Raw genomic sequence first — 12,199 nt, 5'->3', positions numbered from 1 at the left:
TATAAATGAATCGACAAGTACTTATACATATTTGTAAGTCATAAAATATCTACAATTATTAAAATTTGAGCTTTCGTCATATTAATAGTTTAATATTACATAAAAAAAAGTAAACACAATAATAATTTAAGTCTTTTAAAAGGCTGGAATGTTTGTAATAGAAAAAAAAATGACTTTTGCGTTTAGAAAACAATGAAATACAGTATCATAACCGTTTAAAAATATATCACAAATATACAAAAATAAACATACATAGAAGGTTGGTGAATTTACACTGCAAAAGTTTAACTAATGATGATGACTGATTGTGACAGTTGAAAAATAAAAATAAATTGTGAACAAGAAAGTATGAATTTGAGATCTTATTATAATTAATTTAAAACATGGTCTGAATTTGTGAATGTAATTTGTGTAATCGATCACAGTATGAATTTATTTTAATTAAAATGAATAAAAACAATATTAATAATAAAACAAAAACATTCAAAGATAATTACTTACATATTTTTAAATAATAAGGCACAATTTTTCACTTAAATTTAAATGGATTCACAAATATTTAAAATTAATTTTTTTTTTTTGGGGCATCACACAATTTCGATTTTTTTCATTATGAATATTTTCATAAGACTCATCATTGAGATCAACACACCTGACAAAATAATATAATTCAACATTTACACACTTTTCAATTAAAATAATTTACATGCACACGCCTTCGCTCAGACAGACATGAGCCAAAATGCAAAAATAAGTAAATGTGCAAAAATAAGTGAAAAAGAAGTAAATGTCCAAAATCAGATTACTTTATTATAATCAAACCATGCGCGCGTGTGTATATATTACTATAAATATAAAAAAATATATAAAAGTTTCAAATGTTATGTAATTTTTATATATCATCAATGACAATTGATTGTACATATGTATATTTTGAAGTAAATTTTAATTTTATTAAATCTGAATTTTATATAAAAAAATATATATAATTATTTTGAATTTCAATATTACTTAATTACTCATATTCATTTCAAACACTTCGAAGACAATAATCTAAAGGTCTAGCTTCTAACCACTACTTAATATCATTATATTGTATGTATTTTAATTACATTAAAATAAATAATGTCTAAATGTATATTATATTGCTCTGTCAATTTTAAATGACACAATTTCCTTAAAGTAAACTTATTCCGCGTAATTTTTTTTTACTTTATAAGATAAAACTAGCAGATCATATAATATAACACGTCTCTTGTTTATATAATATATTCGGGGTGTAATTGAATATCAAAATACACTGCATATGAAATATTTTCCTTTTACGATGATTTCGGCCACGTGGAAAATTTCGAATTTCACAAATTGTCTATATTCATTTACTTTTAATACCACTAGTGATCTTGTAACTCGACAAATGTAATATCATAAAGGTCTTCATCCACGTGACTAACTTCTAATAAAAATAAATCTTCATTGCAGTAATATGTCAGCATGTCATCATCAATTTTGGCCGTAATCCTAGAAAATAAAAGAAAATTTGTTATAAATATGACTGATTTAAGAGTATTATCATATATTTACGGGAAAAGCTAAGAGTAAATAAAATAAAAATTACAATTCCCATTTATTTCTAATATTACAATGGAAATTTTAATAAAAATGGAATGAAATAAGCACAAATTATGTATTATTTTAATATTAAATACAAATTATAATTGTGTAAGACATTTAATTAAATATAATTGCATTATTAGTGAATTAGTATGAATAGATGTATTAATGTTAAAAGCATCTTTCAAATATGAAAGCGAAGAGATAGAATGAATAGATTAAATTCAAACTAGACGATAACTCTACTTACCCTTTCTTGTTTTTGCGATAAAGGTTATTAATGGCCGTAGTGGAAATTTTGTACTTATTCTCAATCTGCAAAATAAGGAAAACAGAATATTACAAAACTTTGCCAAAATTTCTGGATTTATTCTATTTACTTTAATTTTAATTTTTTTTTTTTTTGGTTTGTTGTTTTCTTGATTTTCTGTCTTTCTTAGTTTCAGCTTAGATTTGAAAAGAAGTACTTTTTCAACGTCGCAAATCCGTGTTCAGATTTGAGACATCAAACAAATGTGATGGCATATGATGAGACCGTTTTTGATATTCAACAGTCGAATGGATGAGCAAAACAATATTTTTGTTAATGACATATAGACATGCTGTTATAGGTTTTGTTATATAAGCACCACATTGTTATTTTTTAGCAATTCTAGACAAATCCAAACCGAACATAGAAATATTTTACAGCAAATAAATGTATAACGCATATTCCCGTCTCAGGAGCCCCATACACTTATTACATAATCCATGATAAAAAGCAAATCAAATTCATTTTCAAATAACACTTTTTTTTTATCAAAATCAAATGTGTTATCAAAACTCGTATAAATAATATATAAAGAGTTAAAGAAAATGAATTTGATTTTCAATAATTACATCTACCATATATTTTACTGTTTAAATTGGGATCACTATCTACGAGCGCTATAAGAGTCGGGAAAAACAAAATTCTAGTCGACTTTCAAAGACAGGTAATACCACAAATTGAACATCAGCTAAAAAACCATTCACAGTATTTTTTTCAAATTATAATATAATAACTAGAAAATAATAGTGCTTCCAGCTTTCCATTTGATTTCATTAGAATTGAATTGAATTACACCGAGTTTCTCATTATTGGCCGATTTTAAAAACATTCTATGGTTATTTTAACTAGATTTTTGGCACTATTCAAAAAGCTAAGTAGAATTTTTAAAACTTTAATTTAGATATAAAAAAAATATGTTCGAATTAATTTAATAGGTATGTTTTTTAGCATTAGTAAAACTTGTTGGTATTTCAAATATATTATATTGAATCGAAATTCGAACCCATTGAAAGTTACCAAACTATTATCAACAATGACTAGATATGAAGTCTTTTGAGGGTCAGTCTCGTCAGAACAATCATGACAACCATTAGAAAGTCTTCTCGGTGGGTTAGCCGGATGTACATAACAATAATTGAATGGAGTTAGTGTATGCTTACCGCGTGCAAGAGCCCTTGCGTGGTCGGTGGGACGACGTGCAAGGGTGTGTAAACATCTTCAGCATCTTGCCGCACGTACAGCATCACGCGCTCGCTGAGGGGCGGCGAGCACGTGCGTGCGCGTTTCACAACCGGAGCAAACACTTCCCCGACGCACGGACTACTTTCCAGCAACGAATGGTCTTTTTTATCACTGAAATCAAAAAATAATTTGAAATTAGCACATAGTAAATCGATAGCCAAATTATTAATATATATCCACATTGTCTGCAAGATGTCAACAATTTTTTTTTAAGATATGAAATGGAAATGTTTGTTTTAATTATGCCCTCCATCTATTGAACAAACCATCAAATGAAAACATACAATGAAATACTTCATACGACAATCTAAGCTGATTAAAAATTTGTATACATTTAATATTTCCTCCGTTGCTATGGTTTCAATACTGAATTGGAATTTTAGTCGGATATATTTGACTGAATTATATGTATACAAACCTGGGTGCATCTGGTGGGAAGTGGTTGTGGAATTTGAGCGTTGGTGTTGCCGGTTTGGCCGTGTGCAGCAGGAAGGGTGAAGCGCCCTTGATGTGAGGGTCGCCTTGGAGGGAGCCATCGTCATGGCCGTAGAAGCTCTGCAGCTCCATGCCAGTGATCTTGTCGAGGTCTTCTGCGGGCGTGAACAAAACTGGAGGTTTGCCGAGATCACTCATGGTGTAGAATTCACTCCGCTCCACCACAGGATGGTACAATTCATCCAGCTTCTTCCGGCCCGTGGCAGTCATCTTGCGTTTCGCCGCTCGTCTCTCCTCATCGCGCGTTTTTCTCTCTGCACCCTGAAACATGTTCAAATTCAATATTAATACACTGATTTCATATGTTGAACTATTCCGTAAGCAAGTTGAATAGTCAACTTTTACCCGATACTAATCATTAAATTAGATATTTGTTTAATTTTATTTACGAGGACATATATTATGAAGTCTTACTTTTCTTTGTATTGAGCTGTTACTTTGGGGCTAAATTGACTGAAAATATGTACCTTTGATAATATTAAAAGAAGAAGTTTCTACATTTATTTGATTAGAGTTAATTTCCCAACAGAGCGCAGGGAATTTAAGATTAGAATCAAATTTCTGACCTTTCTGCTATTCAATTACTAAATTAATTTTAAGAAAAATAAAGATCGTATCAATTTTACTAACCAAGTTACAAATTAAAAGCCTAGCAATAGCAAGATCGTGCTGAATTAGTAAAACGAAATCGGTACATCCTGTTGTTTTTTTTTCGATATTAATTTTTTTTTTCAATAAGGCAACATCATCGATCGATAACAGTTATAATGTTAGAAAGAGATGCGAAGACTCTAATCAAAAGCTAATAGTGAAATCATCGTGGAACACTGCAATTAGCGTTCAACTTTGACCCGTCCAAACGTGTAATTATTGTACGCATTGAAAAGTCGACGTTTATCGATTTTGAAATTTGATTATACACAGGCAAATATTTATAATGAAGAAAAAAAAATTGAAACATGAAAATACCTTATCACAAAAGACTTTTATTTGACAGTAGCCTCTGTGGAATACGGTGGGATCTCTGGGGTCTTCGAACGTGTCGATTTGTAAATGCAGTGGCAGGCCCTGAAATAAAAAAGACAAACAAAAAAATTAAAACACATAATTTTCATATCGATTAAAAGCGATCGATTTACGACAAAGTTATGATTGTGTTTATACGTGTGATAGAGGTGCGACTTCCGGCGCGTATTAATTAGATGAAAGTTGTGGGTACGTGCGTCGTAAGAGAAGTTTCTCCAGCATCGACAGTACATGATTTATCACTGGCTGAGATAAAACACGTACGTCCCAGGCGTAATAAAAAAACAAATCGAGTAAAAAGTGTGGGCAGTGGCGGCTTTGGGATATACGCGATACAATTTTAGATAAACCGAGGGTACGTGTGTATTAATTAGATTAATTGCCAACGAACATTTTATATAATATAACACTCTTCAATAGGATTTTCTATACGTATACGAATCGTACAACGTATGTTCCCACTAAGAAATATATAAATTCAGTTCGGTGATTATTCCGAAAAAAGCGACATCGCACAAGTCACTAAAATCCTGATCACGTAACATCTGGCACCCAAAAACTCCATCAATCGAAAGATAACCCACCCGAAATATTACACTAACGAGAATTCGAGTACCAGATATTCCGAATTCGCGATTTTTGTGGCAACGATTGTCGTGCGCGCGATCGCAATAATCCATTTACTCATAAATTCAAACAGAAACATACAGTATATTTCAATATTTTTTCATAATATTGACACCAAACAAGTTTCTATGTATCTTTTTTATCCATTATATACATATTAAGCTCGACCATAGGTACCACTATAGCTTGCCTAAGGCGATAACTATGGTCAAACTTTTGTATATAAGTACGAAATAACATCCATTACACATGATTATAGACAAAATACGAGTTGAAAGCTATGTGCGACAACCCCTGCCAGTCAACTCTTCCACTACGGATTGATTACAATGCGCCTCAATATTGTTGCTGCTTTACTTAATTCAACCAAGTAGGTCGACTGTCCCGACATTATATCGTCATCATTATAGCCCAGTCCTACACTTATTCAAACACGGAAATCAATGCCAATACAAGGATAAAATATCACCGAAAACACTCCTGGGGATATGTTTGTGAAGGGACGCGACGGCATAGCCTAGCGTTTTTCGTTTCATATATAAAACTACCTACTTCCAGAGAAATGTAATATTAATTGAAGTGGCTTTAGGTGTTCTTTTGTTGGCAAGTGATATTCTGTCCACGGACAGATCTAAATAATTTTAGCATCAGTCGTATTTGACGCTTGGTGCTCGACGTATGTCCGATAAAAACTTGTCTGTTTGTTTATATTACTCGCAAGATGGGCAAGCATCGGTAAAAATTGCACAATACATTCAAAAACACACAAGTAAATTGATCCGATTGTATTCCGTGCGATGTAGCGTATTTATAGAGACGTACCGCGTAAAATTGCCAACAATTATTTATTCGTAAGGGCCCCTCTATTCTCATTACATCTCTCTGCCTACTTCGATCTACTACGCACGTACACCTCGATCAATGCATTGAATGGTTCTTTAAGTATGACTTTCTTGTAAAAAATGCCTATACGTATATATTATATGTACATATGTATGTATATATATATATATAAACCGTCATTATGACTACCCATAAATTAGCCGCTTTCCTTCGGTAAAGTAAGTGGTCCATCGGCGAATTTTCGCCGCGTAATTGCTTTTCGATGACGCCACGAGATTAGCATCTCAATTCGATCCTTCGCCGAAACAAATGAAGTGTTTAGGCCAAATAGCAATAAAAAAATATACTAAATAATAATAATGCACGATAAAAAAAACTATATTCTCTCCGCTTTAAGGCAAACCTCGTATTCGTGTGGTTGATGGCGATTTAATAGCGATTAATGGAGCGTTGAAATTTATACACCATTAGGCTAGTGTCAATGCTCACAGGTGCATCGCCCGGAAGGCCTTTTCCATTTCAATAATGGCCGGTCACTTTACGCCTGCTTTTTTGTTTTACTTTTTAATATTCGACGTATAAAATCTCAAAGAAGGAAGGCCGAAAAAAAATGCTAAATAAATTAGGTGGAAGCGGCTGATAAACGGCGTTATAATGAACGTTCCCATGGACGTTGCTAATCGATCAAGAGTGTTAAAACAAAAACAAAACTAAAAAAAAAGAGAAATACATATATGGAATCGATACATACGAGTATTATAATTCGGTGACGTTCTCATTCCTTATCGAGCGAATTCTAATTTAATTACACATTTAATTTGAATTTTCGCGAATCATCGGAATTTTTTAAATCTATTTTTGATTTTAAAGTGTGCTAAAAATCTCAAAAGATAAATTTGAATCGAAAACTGACAGTAAATACTGTTCTAAAGACATGATGGATTTTCCTGATATCTTTAATACATACATAAACACCACATTAAAACCTTCTTACATATATACATATATTACAGTCCGTGTCCACTCCGAATTCACTCATGAACATTCTAGTTTGTTCATACACGAACTATTCGTTTTAGTTTATGTGTCAACAGTCAAAAGTCATGCTTAATAGACTCACGAGGCGTCGCATGAAATTTCTAGCTGACAAAACCTTTGAGATGTCAAAACGCCAAGTATTTATAAAGGAACATACGTGAAAAACACATGTAGAGGATTGCGAATACTTATGCCTAATAGTTTAAGCATGAAAATACTAGTTCGTTTGTCAATTTGTACTTTTGAGCACACTAAAGCTTGCTAGATTGGTTCGTGTATGAAAAAAATAGAATATTCATGATCGAACGAAATGTACACTTGGATTATAAAATATATACCTATGTAGATATACGTACATGTATGTATGTACATATTTTATATACAAATTTAACGGAAAAAGTATGAGAAGCGACGATTAAGAGTCGACGAATTTTTTCAAGGTATGCAAATGAGTTTAATATTAATTAAAATACTTTTCTACGCAATAATGCGTACGTACGATGACACCCATGTAAAAAAAAAGTAATATAATATACAGGTGTGGCATGGTAAACTGGCGATTTCTAATTTACAATTATTGGATATCAAACTGTCACTGTTATTACAAATAATACATTATACATAATTAAACACACTTTAGTACAATGACGTCTAAATTGTTTCGTTCAATTAACATTTGGCATTTTAATATCATCAAGAACATACATACATACATGATTATTATGACGTATATGTATGCATGTAAAGCGCTCAAAATGGATTTAATTATATGCTGAAAGGGGTGAATAGAGTACCATCGTTGTAAAAATATAAATTAATAATTCATTACAAAAAAATAGAAACTTTGTACAAAAGTGTAATAATTGAAAATGTTCGCGTTGTATTTATAATTCATAAATTATGCATTCATAAACAATTGTTCTACAATTGATGAAAAAATTACCAATGTAGGTATGTATTGTATAATATTATATAATGAGTGCTTAAAAAGATTAAGATATTGTTATTTTTTATGTTGGAATTTGACCGCCTATATATTTTTTTTTTCATCACTTTTAGGCCTAAAACACATATCGTGTCCTGTCAAATGCGCATCGTCGCGTTTAATTAAGCACCGTTCAAAATTTAACTTAACGTACATACATACATATGTACAATGTATTTAAAACAATCGCCAGTAACTCGCTTCGTCTCCGATTGTTGATAAATGAAAGGGATAAACGTATAGGAATTGTATTTATGTGTTTTCGTGCGAGTCCATCACGAGACGTCTCTGTATGAAACACGCGATATGTTAAAAGTCGAAAGAATAAATAAAAACTTATTGAACGATCAGGAACGAATCGGTAATACTTTCACGATATGAGAATTTCGACATAATTTGACCAACATTTAATAAAAATCAGGCTAGGAAAATTTTGATGGACAGGTTAGGTATTATCATACTGTTGAATACTTTTTAAGAAAAAATAAACACATTCGAATAAGCTTAAACAATTCGCTGTCATTGTATGTACATATAATCAAATTATGAATCCAACTTCATTACATACAACGATTATGATACCGGAAATGCCGAAACCATTTTTCAAAATTCATCAGTTTTAGTACTACCGGTAGTACAAAATAGACTATCGGTAGAACAGAATAGACTACCGGTAGTACAAAATAGACTACCAGTAGTATCGAAATATAATAGTGTTATAAAAAAAACGTTGTATCGGCTTTTTTGTATGGATAAGTCTAAGAATGAGTCACTATCGGTATTAAAGTTTTCAGTAGTACCGGTATTGAGAAATTTCAGTATTTTTTGAATCTCTAAATGTGCATATAATAAAGATTTATACAAAATTATAAAGTATCTATACTTTAGAAATCAATATCTATTATATCTATACCGTTACCCACTCTATTAAAAGGTTTCAACTAAGCTGGCTGGGGTGAGTTATATGGATGAATGACAGAAGCCTTCCAAAGAAAATTTCGTTGCTACGCTATTATACATAGATAGGTGACTGATTATGTACATATGTATGTATAAAAATGAACCAAACGGTGATGACAAAAAATAATATTTATTTATTTATTTATTTTATTTATAATATGGAAGAAACAAGTCGAAACTCCCAATTTGTTTGGTTCAAACTCAACCCAATTCGTCTCTGATGGGGAAACAGTGTACGATAAATGGACGCCGATCGCTGACACAAGATATGTATGGAGAAATATTAAAATGCTCTCACCTTGACTCCTTTCTGACTGCTAAAGTCCGTGCTGAGACACTGCACGGCCACATTGATCTGAAAATGAACATAATAACAACATTAAAAACATCAGTCACGAAACACCAAATTAACCAAAACGCACCACTATTAAAAATTGCATCATCTCACCAAAGTAAACATGACGTCTCGTTGATATACACAAAACATACAATATTTTTGCGCAACATCAATTTAAATTTAAATTATTCCAATCTGGAACACAGATCTCAGTACGTAATTGCACCGTCACAGAAAATGCTTATTAGTCAGAACCCCGGAAAAACTCCGGAAAACCCAAGCATACACTCATTCAATTTTATCTTACATTACTCGGAATGTTTCCGATCCTCAACGGTGCTTGAATCCGCTCTAGAAATCCCATATAATAATAATTATAGTAATCTCATCTGTTGCACACAGCCGACCCTTGCACTGTTTGCGAGGACATTTCTGCATTGCTCAGTGCACGCCACTCATCATCATCATCATCATCATCATCAACGACAACAACATAGTTGTTTGGCAGTCTTCGATACGTCGACATAATTGTAATAATTCCCTCCGGTACGCAAATATAATTGAATTGTCCGAAACATAATTAAAATGTATCGAATTTCCGTAAACCAATTTACATATGGTGAATTTTGCATTAGGTGTATTTTCATGGGTTTTTGCGACGTGGTGATTAATCGCTACGTTATATAATATATAATTTTATAATGATAATAATACACGAGTACGGGGAAAAAATCGTAATAATAGATAGTTTTAGGAAACGTATCGCGATTAGGGTGTAACGATACAATCTAGTAGTACATGTATGTAGTACCTTCTAGTAGTTCGTACACGCCAATTTGCATAAATTGCTATTGTGGCTTATACTGCAATTTATGAATTATAATGTGACGTTAAAGTGTTTCAAATTAACTAATCTATGAATATTAAATTGACGTGTGTATAATATAACATACATATGTACGTACGTACGTATATATGTACATCCATTCTCACAATTAAATAGATTTTTTTTTGCGAAATTATATTCAAATTTTTTGTAATGATCACTTACAAGTATTTAATATGCAAGTACTTTTAAAAGTAATCAACGGTTTAAGTTTAGTTTAATTATTTTTAACACAGCGAGTATAGCATAAATGTATTGATTAAATCGATTACTTCACGTGCATTTTGAAGTAAAAGAATTGTGATGTTTAATACAGAAGGTAAAAATGATATACATATATCGTATTTATTATATAAAATAACTTTTATACAGTATGAAATTCACGTTTCTAATTATTGTTTTTAAACTAGACCTATTATAATGCATAGTTCGTATTATATATACAAACTTATCATTAAAATTTTAAACAAATTATGTACAATCTACTAAAATTTATGCATATTTTAATACCAATCTATTATCTCAAGGGTTGTAGCATTTAAAACATCAATTCAACTGTCGTTTCACTGTAAAACATAATTGTAGCATTCTAAATCTTATGTATTTTATTAGATGACAATTAAAGAATGACTGACATTCCAAAGCTTTCATATTAGTAGTTAATACATTATTAGTATTTTTATATATTACCGTATATATATATATATATATATATATATATATATATATATATATATATATATATATATATATATATATATATATATATGTATGAAATATAGTCTAATCTGATTTGTATGACATTATGATATATGTATGTATTACTATGTACATAATATTACTATGTATCTATTCATAATAAAGAGTATCAAATCAATAATAGCGAGCTTGGACGAGTAATTATATGAATTAAATTTTTGGGCCAAAGATTTTCATCGTTATTATGGTGCATTATGTAAATTTTTAGTTTGCCACAACCGTGAAATATTAAGAAATTATAATAAGTTACTGACTACCGTGGTCTAGAAATTCTTAAAACAAAAAGTACCAAAAGTATACGGTCACACGCGATCCCTCCAAGGAATAAATACGAGTATGAAAAGCGAAACGCAAGTCGTAACTGTCCGTTACAATGTGATGGTTTCCCCGAAGAGTTTCGTTCAAATTACACGTTTGGCGTAATTTAATTAACAAAAAAGTACAGGGAGCACAATTAGACGACGTGCACATTCATTTGTGATTGTATCGGGGTCTGTTTGCATTTCGGGAGCCATATTATTATATACACATCCATATCGTCGGTCTCGATCTTATGTACGGCAGAACATATGTACTTTATGTGTGTACATGAACGTCCTTCTTCGACTTTGGCGGATGACTTTCCCGCTCTTCGAGTTCAGAAATTTTGATTATTTTCATTTGTACAATTCACACGAGTCCGCATTGAGGCAAACCCTCAATTACGCAGCAATAAATCAACGAATTAAAAGAAAATCTTATGATTAATCACCGACGCTACACGCGACCGAGTCGCATATGTAATTTCAATATTATAAATATGGAATATTATTACGAGTAAAAATATGCGGCGTACAAATATTAAAGTTTTGGTCAATTCATGTGTTGACCGATACGCAAAGGTCGAAAATTTAATGGCTCGTGTCCAAGAAATTTCAAAAAATTTGAATAAGAGTGATGTCAAAGGTTAAACGGACGATAAATCAAAAGTTCTATGTCACTAGAAAGGAATTGCAATAAATCATCGATAATTTTTACAGGCAATATATAAAACGTTGAACGGCCACTTATTCAATTTATCAATGATGAATTATTTAT

General features: G+C 31.3%; 1 protein-coding gene across 1 annotated transcript in view; it reads right to left on the bottom strand.

Annotated features, from left to right (window-relative positions):
• Positions 1-1,215: 1,215 nt before the first annotated feature.
• grh (grainy head) overlaps positions 1,216-12,199 on the bottom strand; it is a 236,299-nt gene continuing 225,315 nt past the window's right edge. Inside the window, exons 10-15 of the mRNA XM_077439185.1 lie at positions 9,439-9,495; positions 4,631-4,729; positions 3,585-3,922; positions 3,085-3,277; positions 1,865-1,929; positions 1,216-1,521 (exon numbers count right to left, since the gene is read on the bottom strand). Coding sequence (XP_077295311.1) covers positions 1,395-1,521; positions 1,865-1,929; positions 3,085-3,277; positions 3,585-3,922; positions 4,631-4,729; positions 9,439-9,495 — 879 coding nt within the window. The 3' untranslated portion in view covers positions 1,216-1,394. The remainder of the gene's footprint in view (positions 1,522-1,864; positions 1,930-3,084; positions 3,278-3,584; positions 3,923-4,630; positions 4,730-9,438; positions 9,496-12,199) is intronic.

Source organism: Arctopsyche grandis, chromosome 10 (assembly GCF_051622035.1).
Source record: "Arctopsyche grandis isolate Sample6627 chromosome 10, ASM5162203v2, whole genome shotgun sequence".
NCBI classification, from domain to species: Eukaryota; Metazoa; Arthropoda; class Insecta; order Trichoptera; family Hydropsychidae; genus Arctopsyche; species Arctopsyche grandis.
The sequence above is the reverse complement of the archived record's forward strand: the minus strand, read 5'-3'. Positions and strand labels throughout refer to the sequence as shown.